The 20,366-nt window shown below is 47.1% G+C and overlaps 1 protein-coding gene across 2 annotated transcripts; it reads left to right on the top strand.

The window, feature by feature from the left end:
* The first annotated feature begins 869 nt into the window (after positions 1 to 869).
* Positions 870 to 19,514, top strand: SPINT1 (serine peptidase inhibitor, Kunitz type 1). Of its 2 annotated transcripts, none has more exons than XM_039705510.1 (11): positions 870 to 1,023; positions 1,244 to 1,716; positions 9,223 to 9,374; positions 10,741 to 10,879; positions 11,965 to 12,135; positions 12,820 to 12,846; positions 13,764 to 13,889; positions 14,782 to 14,832; positions 15,643 to 15,813; positions 16,483 to 16,539; positions 17,628 to 19,514. In XM_039705510.1, the coding sequence occupies exons 2-11, from the start codon at positions 1,287 to 1,289 to the stop codon at positions 17,822 to 17,824; spliced, it is 1,521 nt and encodes a 506-aa protein (XP_039561444.1). In that variant the 5' UTR covers positions 870 to 1,023; positions 1,244 to 1,286; the 3' UTR covers positions 17,825 to 19,514. The 2 variants fall into 2 exon arrangements, with proteins under 2 accessions (XP_039561444.1, XP_039561445.1); XM_039705511.1 differs by having other exon boundaries at positions 870 to 1,092.
* Positions 19,515 to 20,366: the final 852 nt, after the last annotated feature.

The raw sequence follows: 20,366 nt of genomic DNA, 5'->3' as shown, positions 1-20,366 counted from the left end.
CATTATAAATAATGTCCAAGCAAATTACCAACACTCCCAGCCTTCCTAAGGACAATGACAGAGGGATAAGAGCAGTTTGCCCAGGAGTTTTAGGACTGTTTACAGACAGAGGGGGTGGATGACACAGGTGTATGCGTTGAACAAAGGAATTTGATTATGGATCTGCAAGTAAAAGCAGGAAGGGGGGAAATATATGGACATGCAGCCTTTGCATTCCCGTGGCCCCAAAGAGCACCGTCCTGCAAGGCACGGGCACTACAAATGGGCCATAGCTACCCTATACGAGATTGAGGAGAACAATGAAGTGCTGCTCATGAGTGGGGGATGATTACTTCAAATTTTCACTGCTGAGGTAGCAGGGGTCCTTCCTCTCAGGCAGCCTGCAGGTACGATCCCAAATGCTTTAATTGGAAAAAAAAAAAAAAAGTACTGTGTCCCAAGAGGAGGGAATTCATTATTTCGGGATGCCTGCACTGAGCACAAAACGCTCTTGCAGCAGCAAGGCAGTGGGCACTGCAGACAGAGCTGCAAGGCTGACTCATTTGGGTTAGCGAGACACGGGATAATGGTGCCAGTGACCGCACCAGAGCACAAGGGCGACTGCCACAGGACACAGATCGCCTGCGTCTCGGCTTTCGGTTCCTCTGGAGCGTCCTTAGCGCGGGGATGCAGCCAGCACCCGGCAGGTGGGATGCTCCTCTGCAGGGCTCCCCTCGCACCTGCGGGAGAGAGAATCCATCTCGGCTCTGCTCCAAGGCCAGTAGAAGATCCTATCAGCTTGCCTCTCCTCCCCTTCCTCTTACGCAATTCAGCATGCAGGGGAGTGACTTGATTTTTTTTTTTTTTCCCCACTCTCTCAGGGAGTTGGTTTTCACTTCCTGTGCTCGCCGAGCCTTTGTCTCCGCTGGCCGCAGCTGAAGGCGCACCTGAGGGGTGAAGGCAGCGCGGGGCAGCGGGGACACCCCGCTCCTACAGCAGCTCCAGCCGGGAGCACCCAGCCGGAGCTGGGGGCACAGCCTGCGGGTGAGCTGCGGGTCAGGGACCCCCCGCTCCCACAGCAGCTCCAGCCGGGGCTGGGGGCACAGCCTGCGGGTGAGCTGCGGGTCAGGGACACCCCGGCTGCTCGGGGCGAGCCAGAACCCAGAGCGCAGCCTCGGCCATGCTCCGGCTCCCGCTCGCCCCGGGTTGTCATGCGCCTGAACACTGTCCCTCTTAGCTTCATATGTCTTCTCCCTTGCTCTAGGAAAGGATTGAAGTCTTAAGACGGTGCGAATCGGGGCGCCAAGATGGCCAGAAGGAGTCCGGGTCCGTGGTTTGTACCCTGGGTCTGCCTGGTGCTGGTGCTGGAGCTGGGCGAAGGGCAGAAGGAAAAACCCTTCGGTGAAATGTGCCTGGAGGACTTCACGGCAGGGCTGCCGGACTGGGTGCTGGACACAGACGCCTCCGTCCAGAATGGAGCCACCTTCTTGTCGTCCCCCATGGTGCATCGGAGCAGGGACTGCATGAGAGCCTGCTGTAAGGACCCCGCCTGTAACCTGGCTCTGGTGGAGCAGGGCCCGGGCTCGGAGGAAGACCACATCCAGGGCTGCTTTCTCCTCAATTGCCTCTATGAGAAGGCTTTCGTTTGCAGGTTTGCCAGGAAGATCGGCTTTCTCAACTTCTTGAAGAAGGACGTGTACGATTCCTACCTGGCAATGCAGAATCACAAACCTAGTGGTAAGGTGCCTGTAATGGATCCCTGCAAACCGGGTCTGGGGGACCATTAATGGTTACTTGGTGCCAGCTCCTCCGGCCATCGGATGAGCAGCAGTGCTGCCAAACACTCGCGGTAGAGTCATGCTAATGATGGTGTTTCTGTGTTTTCTTCTGCCACAAAGGTTTTCCCAAACCCCAATGCTCATTTTCAAGATCTGTGCCTCAGTTTACTTGTTAATGAATGAATAGGGAGTCTCTCTTTAACCTGTTTGAAGCAGGTGGAGTTTTTGCTACTTGACAATGTAGAGAAAAAGATATTATTTTTCTTCTCCTTTCCCCTGGGCCTTTGAGGTTGGAAAGTGAAATCCTCTGAAAATCTACACATCACCAGGTTTTAAAGGGCTGCATTAATCTCTTAATTGCTCAGGGGCTGGAGGCAGGATGCAATCCACTTACCTTTATTTAAGAGCAGCCTGGATGGCAAGGTGCGTCAGTGTTTCTCTGCTTGTTGGGGCTGTTTCTGCTTTTTGCTGCTGGGAGAGGAGCAGCTGGGGGAGGCTGGTCATAAAATTTCCCCTTTGGAGGTGTGTTTCTCTTCTGCAATCCCTGTTTCCCTGCTCTAAAAGATTGCACCTGGCCACAGAGAGCCAGGTGGAAAATGAACTAATCTGAAGCTGGCCACCTGCAATCTCCAAAGAATTGCAGTGTGCTCAGAAACACTAAAACACAGCAGCTTCTCCTTTTGCTCCCTCCTTCTGTGTTTTGGTTGAAGCCTAAGAAGGCTGGTATGTTTCTAGCCTGGCTGGGTCTTTGGTAACCATAACCAGTTTATCATTTGTTGGTCCCTGGGCTGGGCTGTTAGGGAATATCTCTATGGGTAACCCTCCTCACACCCCCTTCCAGCCCACCTGTGGGAAGGAAAGGATCTGTGAAGATGGCAAGGGGAGCATCCAGGTGGGTGCAAGGGCTTGATGGTGCGAGCTGAATAGATCTTTGATCTTCTGCTGGGACGTGCCAGCCTGAGGCCTTGTGGGTGCTGGAGGTGGGAAATGGCCCCAGACTCCACAATGGCCACTTCTCCATCCTGAGTAGCACTGTGAGGGGGTTGGAGCAGGGATTTTGCACAACTTCTCTGAAACGGCCCTTGGGTGTTGCTGGTTTGAACAGCAGTGTGGCAGAAGTGGTCCTCCTGGTCCTCCGTCCCTACTCGTGGCTTCCTCCTGGATTTTAGGGCCTTTTGGTAAAGGTGTCTGACTGTTTCAGTAGTTCTCCCTCCTCTCTGTTCCAGGCTCAAAATTCTTTTCACAGGAGCTGCAGTTAAGGGGGAAGTGCAGGCCACATCACCAAGACTGGAGGTGGCATGCTGGCAGCTGTCTAAACTCCTATATGTTTTGCTGTAGGAGGAAAAGGGAATGCATCATCTCTAGTACATCCTGATTTCACAAGATTAGATTAAAATACAATATACTGTTGAGCAATTCAGCCTCTTTACCTCTGTGGAGCAGTGCCTCATACAAGAAGACTGCAAGCCTCTCGTCCCTTGGCTGGTCCCAGGGTCTGGCATTCCATGTGTGCAGATCTTTAGAAAGTGTCACTGACCTCTGTGTGTGACCAGTGACATGTTTGCTAAAATATGGCACCGAGCTGCAGCAGCCGACATCAATATGAAGTTGCTGTCTTGCAATCCATCCCTCGTGCTCCTTTCACCAATCCTGGCATGGCTGCGGTGGAGCAGGAAGACCCAGGAGGGCTTATCAGTGAGAGGTGAAAAGCACTCCAGAAATGCAGTTTGGGTGCCTCTCCTTACTCACATGGGGCTTGTGCCTCAGGCTGCTGTGGGTGTAGGAAGGGCTTGGTCTCTTCTGCAGCTGTCTTTGACTTTGAGGCTGCTGGGTGCCAGGCAGGTCTCCAGCTGTAGTGACAGACACTGGGCAGCTCCCTGCTGTTACTTGGGTCAGGCTGCGATGTTCGGGCTGTGCTTTTGTTGGAAATGTATTCCTCTCCTCTGAAATTTTTAGGCATATCAAAAGCTTTTTGAATAACCTTGAATGACACAGGAGGGCTAGCGGGGGAAAGAAACCAAGGGAGTTATTTTACTGGAGAAATAACTGAGTTCCCCTTCCTACAGCAGTTGATGAGGCACTTAAAAATGTGGATGTCCTTTTTGATTCAGATATAAACCAAAAAAATCCAGACCAAAACCCCCAGCCCTTCCAGCCGTGATGCTGGAATTGGGTCAATGCAGGACCTGTCTGGACAGGAAGGTGGATGCCTGGCTGTCACTGAGGGGGAGAAAGGGAAGGGCACAATGGGGCAGGTGCAGGAGGCCAGGTGAAGGAGCCTCTGGGCACTGAGTGTGTCTGCTCAGTGCCCACAGCTCTACATAAGGAAGCTCTACAGCATTTTTGCTTCCGGACCTTTTAGGGATGCCTGAAGAGGCCGGGTGAAACAAGCGTTAAAGGAAGCTGGTTTTGGCATGTCAGGTCTTCCTCCCAAAATCTTGGCCCAGATTTTGGACTGGAGACAGAACTGCGTCGTTTTCCTGCTGTTGTGCTGTATCAGTGCTAAAACCTGAAGTTTTGTGACTACTGTGGATCCCAGGTTACTGTCAGCCCCCTGATTCTGGCCCTAAGGGTCTGCAGGAAGCTTATCTGATGCTTTATCATGCATTCCTTTCCTGTATGAGCTGCTGCTGGTGTCCTAGGCGCCTTTACCTGTATCACTCTTCCAACACCCTCTGCAATGATAAGAATTAAATGCATGTTTTTTCTAGTGAATAATGAAATACCCAGTTAGTGATCCCAGTGGGTGACATTAAACAAAAAAGTCACAGGTTATGAGACCCACAGTACTAGGCTACTAAAGGGAGCAGACCATCGAATTAAGAGGTTTATATATGTTTAGGAGGAGAGTAAGTAACACTTGAAAGAGAGCACACAGCTGGGGGCTGCTGAATGGACAAATTTAATCTTGGAGTGTTTATGGAGCCTGATGGAAGCAGCTGAAAGCTGGGAGAGCATATTCTTGCAGCAGTCTTGCTCTTGTTCAAGCAGCTGCAGCGAGACTGTTGGCAAGTGAACACAGGCGCATGGATACCTGCTCTAATCCACTGTGGCCACTCTTACATTGTTATGACTTCAGAAAAAAACTGTGGGTATAGTCAGCAATGAATACAGCTAAAATCTGGGTTCTGCACATCTTCTGAATATATTTTCAGTATTTTGCAGAACAAGAGCTTCTGAGTTCTTTGTAAGCTGGTGACGACAGCTTGGCCTTGTCTCTTGCCTGTTTCAGCTAACGTACAGCCTGAAGTCTCTGATGTTATTGTTAAAAGGCACAATCTTCTTAAATGATTCCTGGGCCTGAACTTTGGTGCGAGTTTTCTGTCTGGCTCATCTGGGAGGGGCAGGCTCACCATGCACTTTATTGGTTATAATGGAGCCCAGTGTTTAAATAACTAGCCCAGCTTATCCTGGTCTAGGCAAACCAGTTTTGGGTGTGAAACTAGAAAATAACCTCCCTGAACCTTTGTCCATTTCTTGAATTGAACCTTTTGTGGTTGTTTTGAAATGCTCAGTGACACTCTCCTACTCCTGCTGAATCCAGGGCTGGTGAGTGGGAGACAGGAAGTGCTTGGGTACCCCAGGGTTCTGATCAGATATGTCTGCTCCTGCCTCACCATACAGGATGATTTGCAGCCTAAAACTTTGGTAGTGCATTCCAAAAGGAGAGCTCCCCAAGAGTAAAGCTCATCCCTACTCAAATGTTTGGTCCCATGCTGGTTTCCATTATGTGGACAACTAAAATGAGCAGCACTGGTGTCACAGCTGGGGCTGGGACAGGTCCTCCTTTGGGTGATGCTGTTGAGCTCCGAGCCAGCTGCTCATCCTTAAGCTCAGGCTGGGAGATGGGAAGTTGCACAGTCAGTACCCACAGCACAGATTCAGAGCCTAATGTGTACTGGAAGGGTCCTGGAAGACCAGCTGGTCCAGCTCCCTGCTCAGAGTGGGTGATGAGGAGCTTCCACTCTGCTTGTTGTCAAATTAGTGTTTGTCGTGCAGCATTTAGTGAAGTGGCTACATTATGTCCTGTCTCCAGAGCTCCAGTCTCCACAAAGAGACTGGAAGTACAAGTCTTCACTAAAATAGCATAAATACCTGTGGGAGAGTCTCCCTGTGCCTGCCAAAGCAAATAGGACTGGTCTCCCACACTTTGAGGAAGGATGGAGGGAACCTAGTGAGAGCAGCATCTTATGTTATTCTGAATATATAATCCATTCAGTCATACTGTATTGTTTTAGAGAGGTTAAATTGATCTGCTGTGTGCACCACTTACCAACCACTACAAAAACTTCTAGAAACTAATGCTGAGAGCTGCTTGGCTATGCATGAGTTGTTAGAAAACTGTATGGCTTTGTCATGACTGTATTTACTGCCCAGCCAGGATGAAGGCCTAAAGAAGGAGCCTGTATTTCTCTTTCTCCAGGCACTGCATTGCATTGCCTTGCCTTGTTCCCTTTTCTCTCTTTCCGCTTCAGGCAAATTAATACTGTGGCAGCAGTGTCATCCTTCATTACCTCTGCCTGTGGAAATGGAGAGTTTTCTATGTGGATGGTTCAGGAAGCTGTTCACTTTCGAATGACTTCCCTGGAAGCAATGCAGGAGCAGAAATTAAGCATTTGTGGGAAGAGCCACACTGCTGCCCACCTGCTTTTGCAGCAGACAGGTTCTGCTGGCTTCTGACACTGAAATCTCCAAGGTCCTGTGTCTCATGGATGCTGGAATTTCGGTGGCCTCGTTTTTGCTCCTATCTCTGCTCCTGGCCTGGTCAGTTGCTTTGAGCAGTGGCTTTTGTCCTCGGTGAGGTCTTTCCCGTGCCTGGTCCCCAGTGCAAACTACACTTGTCTCATTTGGAAGTTGCTCCTGCAAAGGCAGTCAGCAAAGGGCTGTAAGGGCCCCTCAGCCACCACCAGAAAGCTTTCCAACTCTTTCTAGCAGCAACCTCAAATCATCCTGAGGTATTTTTAAGCATTGCTTTATAGTCTCAGCTATTCGGGGTGTATCTGCATGAGCTCTAGAATTGAGGAAATCTGGTTTTCTATAGATCTCAAGGGCAAAAGCTAATATCTGAATTCCAGAAGAGAAAAACCTCCAAACTGTGAGCTTATCAAGTACATTCTGCCATGGGATTTCAATGGTACCTGCCTAGCAAGGTCCTTAGTGGGGTCTCTCGTTCTCTCCTGCACTTAGATGCTTACTTTTGAAGGCCTTGTAGAAATTTATTATCTTTTAAATTCCTTCAGTTTTGGTTCAAGTTAACTCATTAGAGGTGAAGCCAGACAAGCCTCTGACTGCATGAGCTTTTAAACAAGAAAAAAATTTTTAAAAAGCAAAAAATCAGGGTCTCAGGTGTGAGTGCTGTGTGAATAATAAAACCTTTTTAAGCAATCTGGATTCTCTCTATCATGCTTTCCTCTGGAGTCATAAAGAAAAGATACATCCCCTACTGATGTGTTATATAAATGGGAGAGGAAATTGTCGCTTACGAAGTGACTCCAGGATTATGTTTCACAGTAAAAAGCATGCCACAGACAGCATCATAAAGCTTTAACCTCCCTGTTAATTACAGAGTTTTACAGCAGAAACTTTCCATGGTCGAAAGAGCATTATAGCAAAGGTTACTTTCATTTTTCCTACAGACTTTGAGAGCAAAACAGTGGAGTCTCCATTGTATGAGCAGTTTGCTGATACTCACTCTGGGTCAGTCAGCACTTGGTTCTGAAGCTCAGGTGGAAAACAGCCACGTTGCCAGGGAAGGCTTCCTGCAGTCAGTGTGGCAGAAATACTCCAAAGTCACTGAACTTTCAGGCATCCTAAGGAGAAAAGGGATAGACGTGAAAAACAGGTCCTTACATTCTAGTGAGCATTACTCCTTGGCAGTCACCACAAATAAAGAAATACTCTTGACTCTTCTTCTGGATGTGACGAGAGTCAGTAAATTTGGTTAGTCAGAGATGGGAACTGGAGAAGTTGCTGGCCTGTTGAATAGAACTGAACTTTTACTTGATCATGCAACCTACAACCCAAAGTAGCTGGATGTTTGGCCTGCAATTTTTTGTTTAAAGTGTACGTGCTAATGTATGTCAAGGAAAAACATGATTTGGAGTCACGAGTTAAGGATCAGCCTCCATGTTGTTGAAAAACTGGTCTTTTCCTTGTGCAATTGCACCCACCTACTGGGCTCACCCTGGCAGGATGGTGGCAGGGAGTAGGCTGCCTTTCTCCTTGCCAGCCTCCTAGTGTTTGCCTAGCAGGAATGGCAGGAATGTGTCCCCTTTCCGGAGCTTGCAGTGGTGTGTACAAGGTGACAAAAGAAATAAGTGACCTGTTTTAATGTCAGGTTTGTTTGTACATGTGCCTTGTATTAAATGTTCCTTCAGTAGACTGCAGCAGGAGTCAGCAGCTGGGATCTGAATCCAGATACACAGGATTGAATCCAGGATTCAAACAGGAAATTAGGAGCAAGTCTGCAGCAGTGAAAATAATCGGCTAATGGAGTAATTTTCTAAGGGGTTTGGACACTAATCCTCTCCTTCAGTCACAGTTGATATAACAGTGTAATGGCAGAGTGATTTCTATCTAGCTTATAAGTGATGGTTGGTGCCTTTACAAAAGACTCAGGCTGAGCTGGAACACTGAGTCTTGGACTTGGTACAGGTGCTACCAGGTGGAGTTTTACAGGCTGAGCTATGCACAAAGCCTTCGATCAGAGACATTCAGGCCAGGAGGAGCTATGAGTCACGCTCAGTGGTGTCATTGTATAGGCTGTTCTGGCTGGCATGGGCAAGGATTCGTTTACACCTCTTGTACTTACAGTCTGGAAAAACATTTAATAGATTGTGGAAGTTGCTGGTAAGCGAATCTGTGAAACAGTACAAAAATAACAATCTCGTGAATGTTTTTTTGTGCTGTTTTAAAGGCACGTGTGTCAGAGAGTGGGGTGGAAGATGAGCTGGAAGAGAAATATTTCCTATCCAAGTCCCACATTGTGTAGCTCTGGCTAAATACACTGATGTAGTGCTTAGAGATTGTGGAACTCTCATCATTCCTCCCACTTTCTTCAACACCCACATCAGGCTGTCTTGCTAAGTGAAGGGTGGACATTGCTCTGTGCTCTTCTGCAAGGATGTGGTCCCACTCTCAGAAGCACAATGGCTGTGGCCACAGGGCCACCCTCTTATGGTGGTTCCTGTGGACAGAAGTGCCCAGGGAGCCAGCTGGCTCAAAGAGACTGCCATAGTGGGTTGTGGACTTATTAAATTAGTGAGGGCATTAATAATGGTACTAGTTGCCTGTTTCTTGCTCAGGCTGCAAGGAGCACAGCGGTATAAAGATGTTTTCCTTTCAGCAGTTGAAGTCTGGATTGATTTAGCCTGGAAGAATCCCCTTCCCTTGTCTTCCTGTAGTGGAGACAAGGACTGGACCCTTCAGCCTCTTACCCTAACGTTGTTCTACATTTCTTCTGCAGATGACCACCCTCCAATAGCCCGTGCTGTCAAGGACATGAGGGTACAGCCAGGGGAGCCAGTGATGCTGAGAGGCACAGAGAGCACGGATGACCATGGGATAGTCAGCTATGAATGGAAACAGATCCTTGGCGACCCCTCTGTGGAGATGAAGGTAGGGAGCTGCAGGGAATAAGCAGCTTGCTCAGTGTTCTGCACTAGGTTGGTCAGTCAGAGCCCTGACTTCAATGTCACCTTGTCCTTCCCTCTTCAAGCCGGTCCATGCAGGAGTCTGTTCCCAAAAACTATGAAGGGGTCCTTGTGGTTGCCCTCCCTGTCTCACACACTACTTAGAAGTGTCATTTTTGGCCTCATTAGGTCTCAGGCTCCCTGCACAGGATGCTGTCACAAGCTTTCCTGAGCAACACCTGACCTGCCTGGGTGGGAGCAGCTGAGAGGACAGAGCTTTTGCAAGAGCTGCCTCTGGTCCCAAGATCCTATAGTTCAGTGAAGGCCCTTCTCTTAGTTTTACTCTGTCCACTTCAGTTTATTTCCTCTTCTGTCTCTGAACAATCTGGTCTCAGGTTCTGCTTCTGTTCTCCTGGGGCTTTGCTTGGACTTTGCCTCTCTTTAAATCATTAAGTTCTTCCTCCTATTGTATCTGAGCTGCAGCAGAGATTCAAGATCTCTGGGGTGTGAACATTGCCTATTTACTAGATGTTAAAAGTGAATTGTGGCTTTAGAAGGGCAAATTATTTATTTTAAACTTCTGCAAAATGCTTTGGAAAGCCATGGAGTTGATGTGGGGTTCTTGTAGCACCTTTTGGAAGAATTAGCAAATGAGTACACCGGGACCACAACTGATTTTGAACATCAGCAGTGACAAACTCTAGAGTGCCAAGGGGTCTGTGTAATTCAGCAAGTGCTCCTTTCCTTTTCCCTTTGCCCTAGCCCAACCAAAGCAATTTCTGTGGATGGGGAGGAGGTTAATATTATGCTGTATTAACTCCATAAAAATTATATATAATAAAAGGCTGTGTTCTTTTGAAACCTAATCAAAACCAGAGTATGGAAATGAATGTCCAATTCTATTGTAAATATAGAGGAAAGGTTTGTGTCAATAATATTGTAGCTTTCTCTTCTGACAAAATAACTGAATACAGCTACCTTATTCCCTATGTACTAAGTGATTCATATGATTCATAATAGGTTTTAAGTTTTAAAAAGTTAAGTAAAAACTACAGGTATTTCTGTTCTCTCTAAAGAGTTTCATTTTCCCTTGTGCTTTCACAATGCCCTATTCAAACCATGACATATCTAATTATGCTTGTGGTACTTGTTCTCTCTCTATTCCAGTTGTATACCAGTCCTTGGGTTTGAGGGGGTTGTTTAGTACTGAGACATTTTTCATGCCAGACATCTGCTTGAAGGTTTCCATCCAAGTTCCTTTCTCTCACAGGAACATGGACCTTGCATACCTTCAGTCACTTCTTCCTTAGAAGTACTTTTCTCCTACATAAGCCTTTCTTTTGCATTCTCAGAAGCACGAAGAAGATCAGGTAGAAATCTCCAACCTCCAGGTGGGGACTTACGTCTTCCAGCTCACTGTCACGGACACTGCACAGCAGCAAGACTTCACCAACATCACCATCATGGTGTTGAGCTCTGAGCAGACAGAAGGTGAGCCTGAGCCCACGCCTGGCGTCCTCAAGCCTGGGTACTGCTCTGGCATTATTGGTGCTCTTCTCAGAGGGGTGGATGGGACAAGAGCACAACCAAGAGCCTGGACTTGCATGTCAGCTATTCCCAGTAACACCCTGCACCAGTAGTGCAAGGTCTCTGCATTCATAGTGATCTATTTTGGAGTCTTCATGTACCTTGCAGGAGATGGTGCCTGCAATAACCCCATCTGCTCTCTTATTGCTCTCTGCTGGGTAACACCAGAGTGGATGAAGCTTGGGGTGCTACTGAAGTTACAAAGCAGGAGAACATGAAAGGTCTTGTTGACTCTGTGGTTTTGCTGTGAAGGCCCTTAGCTTGCAGGGTAGGTGGAGTCATCTGCAGGATATTTGATGTATCCCTGGATTTATTTATTTTTCTTTAATAGCTTTATTTAATGATGAAAATGTTTAGCATTACAAGTGTATTAGGAGTAAGAAGTTCTTGAACAAATGGTTGACTAGTAGCTAAGCAGGGGATGTCTCCTACCTCAGGTACCATAAAAATATAAGAGCAGCCATGTCAAGTGATGCTAAAGGTCTGACCAAAGTCCAATACACTGCATTCAGCAGTGTGCAGACGTTGGTACTTTGGAAAGAGTGCAAGAACATGATATGCTGTCAGTAAATTTCTACTACACTTGAATAATGCCCAAGGATTTTACAACTGGGAGATGTTTTTAAGCAGAAGATGATGTCTTTCTGTTTAATAACCATGTACAAATCCCTTTTTGGCCTCATGTAATCTTTGAAAAGCAGCAACCTCCTGAAGCAAGGAGTTTCACAGCTTAACTAGGTGCTGTGCGGGGATGTAGCTCTTTTTGTTTTATGGATGTGGCACCTTCTAATTCAGTTTTGTGACCCTCCCTTTCATATTAAAAAATTCATTCCGTGATTCCCTGCTCTCCTTATCCATGTTGGTCAAGATTTTGTAAACCTTTCAGACATGTGCTTTGGAAGATTTTGTTTGCCTTCACATATAAAAAACAGAAAATCTTCCAAAGGACTTATCTCACCCAGACCCTTTTGTGTTAACTTTCTTGACAGAGCATTGTTTGACTCCAAAGAAGGTGGGTTGGTGTCGGGGATCTTTTCCACGCTGGTTTTACAATCCAAGCCTTCAGCAGTGTGAGGAGTTCATTTTTGGTGGCTGCAAGCCCAACAAGAATAACTACTTGCGGGAAGAGGAGTGTGAACTCGCCTGCAAGAATGTCAGAGGTGAGTCCTTCAAAAATCCAGCCCCCTCTTTCTCGTAGGATGGGGATGACCCTATGGAGAAATACTGCAGTCTCTTGGCTTTCACCTAGTTAGAGCCCAGTAAGCTGAAGAGACTGGGCTAATTATGGATGGACAGTCATTGTCTTAAGCTGCCAACATATCTGACCCAGCTCCTAAAGCACTGGACAGTGTCCCTGGTATTCCTCTGGTTGCAGAACCCCACATCAAATTTTTGTGTTGCGTCTGAATCCTAAATTCAGAGAGCAGCATTGTGCAGTTGGGGGCCAGAAGTGCTTCACTCCCAGAATGAAATTAATCTCCCTCATTGCCAGCCTCAAGCCACTGAGAACAATTTAGTGCTGCTCAGATAAATGGGCTGAGCCTCTGTCAGGCCCATTGCAGTGCACAGCTTAAGAAAGAGGGTAAAGCCTTTGAAAAGAAAGACAATTTGGAAATGGTCTCCCTTGTGGTGGGAAGTTCCCCTGTCCTCCTCCAGGCTTGCCTCATGCAGGTACAGCTCATCTGGGTCTCTGAATGATGGGCATCCATATTTCACCTCTGTAATCCAGGGCCTCCTTCTAGAAAATATTCTCATGTGGTACATGAAGGCAATATAAAGCTGATATTAAGCTGACAAAAAGCTGTGGTGGTAAATTTATTTTATTTTTCCCCTTGTCTCTTCAGGTTCTATTGGTGGGCGACAACAGCCAGGTGAGTCTCCCATAGGACAGTGTAATCCTACTGCAATCTTGGGCTGAGTGTCTCATGTCCATTCCTGTGGCTTTGATTGGGACTCAGTGTGGAAAGTGAGGCACTGGAGAGTAATTTCTTTAGTAAGCCTTTCACTTTCATGTCATAGGATAATTTAGGTTGGGGATTACCTCTAGAGGTCACCTGATCCAACCAACTACTGAAAGCAGGCCCAGCTTTGAGTCACACTAGCTTGCTCAGCTCTTTATCCAATTCAGTTTTGGGTATCTCTGAAAAAGGAGGTTTTACACTTTGTCTGGTCAAAGTATGCCAATGTTTGATGACCCTCATTATAATTTTTTTCCCCTTATGTTGCTTTCCCTTGTTGCAACTCCTGTCTGTTGCTGCTCATCCTATTACTGTGCTCCAAAATGAATGTCTCTTCTATAATGTCTGTCTTCTGCTCATGCTAGGTCTTGTGCTCCAGGCTCTTGCTGATGTTTACTCTGTGTACCAATGTTTTTTGTCACTGGAGAGCTGAGAACTGGGCACAGTACTCAGCACTTGAGACTGCCTCTAGAGCAAAGAGGTTTGGAGCTTTTGCAGCCCAGTGTGCAGGTTTCAGTTTGGCTTTCCTAATTTAATCCCCCATGCTTTGGCAATGTCTCCATAATCTTCCTGAGTAGCTCAGTTTTGCTTCCACCTGCTATGTACTTTTTTCTGAGAGGAAACATGGCTGTTTCCAGAGTAATGTTTCCTTTATAAACAGGATTTTTTTTATTTTTTTTTTGTCTAGGGTGGCATTGAGGAGAGACCTTTACTGGTCTGTCTTGTTTCTTGTTTGCCAACCCTATCAGCAGCTTTTAAGTCCTTTGTAAAGCATCTGGCAGGGAGAAACAATGAATTCTAATGAGCTACCTGAACTGTTTCTGATGCAGTATGCAATGGGAACTGCCAGGCCCCCTTCTTCAGATGCAAGGATGGTTGCTGCATTGATGCCTATCTGGAGTGTGATGAAACTCCCGACTGTGCTGATGAATCGGATGAGATGTACTGTGCACAATGTAAGTACTTTAAATTCTGACTCAGACAACTTTAGCATCTGCCCAGGAATGGGTCCAATGTAAGTTACAGGTGCTGAGTCAATACTGTTAGGTGTCTTTGGTTCTTAACTCCTGACCCTGCATTATCTCTTTCCACAGTATTACGTTTGTAGGTTCTGCCATGTCCTGTATCTCTCCTGACTACAAGAGATGACCTTCCTTCTGTGACATTTCCTGCCTCTTAAATGCACTTTGACTCTCTTCTCTGCACCTATCTGTAAGACTTCAGGCCTGTCTTTCTGTCCCCTTTCAATATTTTTCTCACTGAATGACCTTACCTGCTGTCTTAGAGTGGGGAAATGGGGAAGGAAACCACTATTTCTCCAGGTCTGTCCAGTGGCACAGTCCCCTTAATATCTTCTTATGCTAATGTAAATGCACCCTGTCTCCTCCCTTCTTCCTTCCCTCCTCACCTCTTCTGAATTCCCATAATCTCTTTCCTGTGTGTGGGTGTTTTGTTGCCATTTTAGATTTGCAAGCCTATGATGAATCTCTCTTGCCCTCTCTTGTATTCTGCACTCATGCTCTTTTACATTTCTTAAAACGTGGAGTGACTTTTCCCATACTTCTTGATGGAAAACAAAAATAAGAAAGCAGCCTTTATTTCCCTTAGTTTTGTCTCTGTATCTGTGGATTGGAAATTGGGAAGAGTTTCTTGTTAGTACATTTTATTTTTCCCATGTTCCACTCATAGCTTTGAGATACATAAGAACATCAAATGGTATCTCCCTTCCTCTGGCTCGTGATAGCAAAGGAAGGTGCAGGAAAGTCCTGCCTGCCCATGTCTGCATGGACAGAGGCATTTCTTTTCAACTGGTGAGAGAAGTTTTAATATGAAATGTTTCCCTTGCAGATGCTCGTGAGTTCAATAGACTGCAGAAAATCAATGTCACACATAAGCAAGGTATGTACCATCCAGAGCACCTAGGCTGACCTCTGCCGGCTTTTGGTTTTTTCTTCAGTTTGTTGTTCCATGGTAAAACTGCTTCCCTCTATAAATCCAAAACCAGGTGTAGCATCTGGATAGTCCCTGTACTGAAAATGAGCAAGGGCCTGTTCTCTGACCTTGAGGACAGCTGTTGACAGCAGGCATTCACTCTCCTGCCTAAACTATTTCCATCCAGGTAGGTCTCATGCATGTTGCTTGCTGGGCACAGTACCTGGCCTATACAAAACCCTGCAGCATGGTTTGTTTGTTTTTTTTTAAATAGTGCAAACCAAAGCAATGTGGGGGACACAGCAATAGCTGTGCTCGATCCCATATCTTTGCTTTGTTTGTTAAACTGTAGACAGTTTAACAAACTGTCACAGGCTAAAAGAATATCACAAGGCTAAAAGAATATATCCCAAGTCATTTAAATGCAGCTCAGTTGTAGAGCTGATTTGTGGTTTCTGTGTGTCCAGGCTCTTCGTGTTCCCTTCTGCCTCCCAGGGAGGACAGGTCATTTCCACAGGGGAGTGAATCCAGGTTACCATGACTCCACACTCTGAAGTTCCTTTTTCTGCTTGCTAGTTGGATTTATAGCAGGTGCCAGCTCACCTCTGCATTGCAAATTTGACCAGCTGGCAACTGAGCAGTGGGGACCTGAGAGCCACTGTTCTGGCTATGGATTTCCTCTGCCATGGTGCTTGTGCTCTTTTGTTGTGAACAGATGATTTTGCTGCTCTGGGAAGGCACTGCTTGGGCTAAAGTACCTCTGCCTTGCTTTGCCAGGCCACTGTGTGGACTTGCCTGATACTGGACAGTGCACTGAGAGCATCTCCCGCTGGTACTACAACCCATTCCTGGAGAAATGTGACCCCTTCACCTACGGGGGCTGTGGTGGCAACAGCAACAACTTTGAACAAGAGGAGGAGTGCATGAAATCATGTTCAGGCATCACAAGTAAGCATACATAGTGAGGGCTGGAGTTTTACTGATCGAACTGGGAAAACCACTTCAGATTAAGTTCTGTGGTCCCAAAGAGGCAGCGCCTTGGGAGCTTTTAGTCAAAGCTGCTCTGCTGTCAAACCCTGGCCATGACCCACAGCATGGCGTATGGGGGATCTACAGCATCTTTCTGCAATGCAGCCTGTCATTTCACAGAGCTGGAAGGCATTTTTGGTGCTGATGTTGAAGAAAAGACAATAAAGGGTAACAAAATTAACCAGAGATATATCTGCTTTGAAGAGATTCTAACCTCGTATCTTTGCTCTAGGTGTCCTCCCTAAGTGAGAGGGGAGAAATCGAGAAAACCCTAAATGACACATACTAGCCTGAAGCTTTAAACAAAATAGGGAAAGGATTACACTGTACACTTGGTACATATTGCTTTGGAGGCCAACAGGAGGAATACTGCCAAGCTGTAGCTGTTAAGAGGCAAACTGCCTCCCTCAGCTACACTGGGCCTCGCAGCCTACCCTGTGAGCTCAGTGCCATGGCTGTCGAGGAGGGATGCTGTGTGCCTTCAGTCACTTCAGAGCACTGGAAATATGCTCCTCAGAAACCTGTCTTATGCCTTGTTCACAGCCTTCTTTGTAAAACCTTTTTCCCCCCTCTGTGTTCCCAATTCAGAAGCAGATGTCATTGGCCGAAGATGGGAATCATTTGAGTCCCAAACTGCTATGTTAAGTGAGTAACAATTTTCCCAACCAATCTTTCTGGTTGTTTTTCCTTATCCTGAAAAATACTTTGTCTTTCTTTGCAAACGGTAACCTTCTCTCTCACACCCCTTTTGAAGCTGGGGGAGCAGTGTGGGATTTGTGGGATGCTGGCAGTGGCAAGAGGTGCTTCTGGGCACTGTGCAACTGTGGTCCATTTTTTCCTGTGTCTGTGACTCAGTGGTTCTTGCAGAGACTCCTGTTTTTCTTTCCATCAACTTGCATAAATGTTCCACAGTTCAACATCAAAAAATGGGAAGTAAAACTCTTCCTAAGGGCCAATTTCACATGAGGACTATTAACTTCTACAAGAAAGAAAGCTCAAGTGGAAATGTGAATAATATCAAGTGCTAGACTGTGGGGAAATGTGATGACCCTATACAACCTCTCTACAGCACTAAAAAAGCCCAATGCTGCTGAAATACAAATTCTTTAAAAAATGTCACATGAAGGTTATTGCTCTTAAATCCTAGAGATTGGTTTAATCTTTAAATTCACACTATCTCTCTATTGCTCTTAAATCCTAGAGATGGGTTTAATCTTTAAATTCACACTATCTCTCAAAAGCATCGTGTTTGACTGTCTCCACTGATGAGGCAGGGGTTTGGTTGGTTGGAGAAGTGCTCCCACCACTGCCAAGAGTGTTTTCCCACAAACTCAGCCTATCCTCCATAGCTCACTCCCTCGGTGTTGTCCCAGCCAGGAGGTGCCTTCTGTGACCACCCTTTGATGACCTCCCTGTTGAGGTATGACACAAGGCTGCTGTTGCAGAAGGATTTGATATTCCTAGGGTTGTCAAATGGCCAAGCCTGCCAAAGTCACAGATCAGCCTTTAGAGGGCGTGGTGCATCTGGGAAATATCATTAGGGAGAGACAGGCTGGCTGTGCTTTCTTCTTTGCCTGTTGTGCAGTGACCACCATGCTGTCGTGTCAGCTGTTACCTCTTCTCTTTGCCACCACAATTTCTGCAGTGGCTTTTGTGCTTGCTTCATCCTGGCCACTCCTGCTGCATCAGAGTTTGTGGAGCATCCCTTCTAACATGTGCATGCATTCCTGCAGGTGCCTTTGAGGTTGTGATTGCTGTGCTCCTTGGGATCTGCATTATGGTGGTCCTGGCGTTCATTGGCTACTTCTTCCTGAAGAAAAGGAAGAAGAACAGCCACCGCCGTCAGCCTCCCACTGCTACCAACTCAACCCTCTCCACCACAGAGGACACTGAGCATCTGTTCTACAGCAGTGGCATCAAACCAGTCTGACCTACAGCCTCTCTCTCCAGCTCAGCACTGGGGCACTCCCCAAAACTTCTGGAGTTCTGTTTTTAGACACAGGTCTGTGCCTGAAGGACTCGTTCTCTGTGAAGACATTTGGAGCATCAGGCCAAGATTTAACTGTGATTTGGCAGTACTAGTGTTTGTGATTGTCTAGGCTAAATGGCTGCTCTGGAAAGTGAGGAACTGGGAGCATTCTGTTGCTCTCTGACATCCATCTGTTCCTAACCTCAAACAATCCAATGAAACTCTGAATTACATCTTTCTTCCTTCTCAAACCTGGGGCACAACTTTGCTCAACTTCCTGAAGGAGCCTGGAACTGGATCTGTGTAGCATTCATGTTGGTGAATGGTGCAAGCTCACCAGAGCCAGCAATTTGTTTTCAGTGTCACTTTCTGCCACTTAACCTTGTATTTTCCTTCCCTTCTGCAAGGTGCCTTGATTTTCAGCAGTCTGTCTGGTTGTGGTGCATCCCTTGAAGTCTGTGGGATTCAAATAATCATTCAGACCTGATCCAAGGGCTCTCTGACACTCTCTGGCAGTTCCTGTTTTCAACATGGACAGAAACAGAAATACCTGCTTAAGTCACTAGGCTTTGTTTTTTAACAGAAAAGCACACCTAGACTTTTTGCTGGCTGGCTGCTGTGTTTCAGTCTCCTGTGTACAGTACGTGTTCACCATTTTTCTGTCTGTGAGTTCTCCCAGTGTACAGTCTGGACCGAAACTCATTGAGAAAATATTTATTTATTCTCACATGAAGTAAACATCCATAGTTTTCCTGCTGATTGTGCAGAAAAGCTACAGCTCTGATTTTACTGCATGTTCTTCTGAGCACACTGCCTGACCTGAGTCCCTGGCATCTCCCAGAGCACAGAAGTGGGCTGGATACCACCAGCTAATATCCACAGGCTTCCTTGCCCTTGCTGACTTGTCTCTTCTGATGCAAGATGAGCCCAGCCCAGCTCTGGGAGGTCCAAAGCTCATCTCTGGCCCCAAGGCAGCATGTGAAATCCCCACTTTGCCAGTGTCCTGTTCCCAGTCCTGGTCCTATATGTTCCCCTGTAGTCCCTTTGCAATGAGATGCTTCCAAGCTCAATCCTGCATCTGCTGGTCCAGGCTTGTACCTCAGTGAGCTGAGGATTTCTGTTGAGGCAGAAGAAGCTGTTTGTGAAGGGCCTGATGTGCTGTCAGCTGTGGGGCTGGCACCAATCCCTAAACTTCCAGTGTCTGCTACTCTTGGAAAACTGCTGTGAAGAGAGAGGAAACCAGTGCGTGTGTGTCCATGTGTCTGTGTGTGTAAGAAGCATAAATCCATGTACAGGCTTCAGTTTAAATTCTTGGGACTCTTTCAGGGCCAAGGGCAGAGTTGTTCTTGAATGCTCTGGTGAAGCCATTCCCAGCTCAGGACACGGCTCAGGTCCTCTCAAGTGCAGTGGCAGGAGAGCTGCCTCCTTGGGCTGATGCCTGGGCTGAAAGGAAAGAAACTGCTGCCCAGAGTCTGCTGGCATTCTGACTACATGCCTCTCCCCATCACAGGCATCTCAGCATTCCTGGGTCAGATTCCTCCTTTTTGTGACCTGTCTCATATCATTTCTTCCATCTCTTTGTTTTTCCCAGAGCCTATCATGGCCTATGCAATAAACCTAATGTCTTGATTTATTTTTTTTTGTGTGTGTGCTTACTCTGATAATAAAGAGATATTTGTCTTATCTGGCTTGGGAGTGGTGTCTGAGGAGCAATGACTTGCAGAGGATGCAGGTACCATTCCTATGCCTGCTATCTCACACCCTTTCATCTGCCCCAGCTGTGCTGTCTTGGGAGAGCTGCTGCAGCAGCGGTCCCATGGCGTGGGGAGGGCTGGAAGCACGGGTGCAACATATGTGGGTACATAAAGAGGAAACTACTGCATGAGGTGTTCTGGGAGAAAGATTATTACCCACTAAGTCACCCAGAGAGCAAGGCAGGGTGTAACCTGAAACTGGGTTCCAGCTGGTCAGACTGGTTTGGGCTTTGGGTCTGAAACCAAAAGCAGACACTATTCTTTAAACAGGAGTTGCTCTAACAGTGTCTTCAGGCTGGTGATCACTCAAGAACTGCGATGTAAAGTCAGCTAAATGGGAGTGGGTTTGTACAGCAACGAGGTGGACCTGCCCTGCACCACTGACCTGGCCACCCTGGCTGGGCTCCGAGCGCTGCTTGCAGCAGGAACGCTTTCTCCCCACACTCTGCTCTGGGCTGTGGGCTTTGCTCTGTCATGACCACACACTACACCAGCCCTCCCAACATGCCCTCTCCAGCTACTTACAGGTGTAGAGTGCAGACATTTTCCCTCCTGTGCCCTGAAGCGCTGCTCCGGGAGCGGCTTTGCTGAGCTTGGCCTACGGGGTCACCGCTCCCTCCCGGCGGTAACCCCTGGCCTGGGAGCGCCACCTGAAACCACGACTGCTTCTCGTGACAGTCTCCAGAGAGAGCTGGGTACGTGCTTTGCAGTCTCTTTCTCTTACAGTACGCCTTTGTGGCCCCTGGTGT

The sequence above is a fragment of the Passer montanus genome, unplaced genomic scaffold (genome assembly GCF_014805655.1).
Source record: "Passer montanus isolate IOZ18808 unplaced genomic scaffold, ASM1480565v1 scaffold18, whole genome shotgun sequence".
NCBI lineage: Eukaryota > Metazoa > Chordata > Aves > Passeriformes > Passeridae > Passer > Passer montanus.
This window is presented reverse-complemented; position numbering and strand designations above follow the sequence as displayed.

Bases quoted from the DNA above. Each gene is read 5' to 3' on its own strand.
- SPINT1 (XM_039705510.1), top strand. From the start codon at position 1,287: ATGGCCAGAAGGAGTCCGGGTCCGTGGTTTGTACCCTGGGTCTGCCTG. The intron at 1,717-9,222 runs GTAAGGTGCCTG...TTTCTTCTGCAG, and splicing joins GCAGAATCACAAACCTAGTG to ATGACCACCCTCCAATAGCC. The intron at 16,540-17,627 runs GTGAGTAACAAT...GCATTCCTGCAG, and splicing joins GTCCCAAACTGCTATGTTAA to GTGCCTTTGAGGTTGTGATT.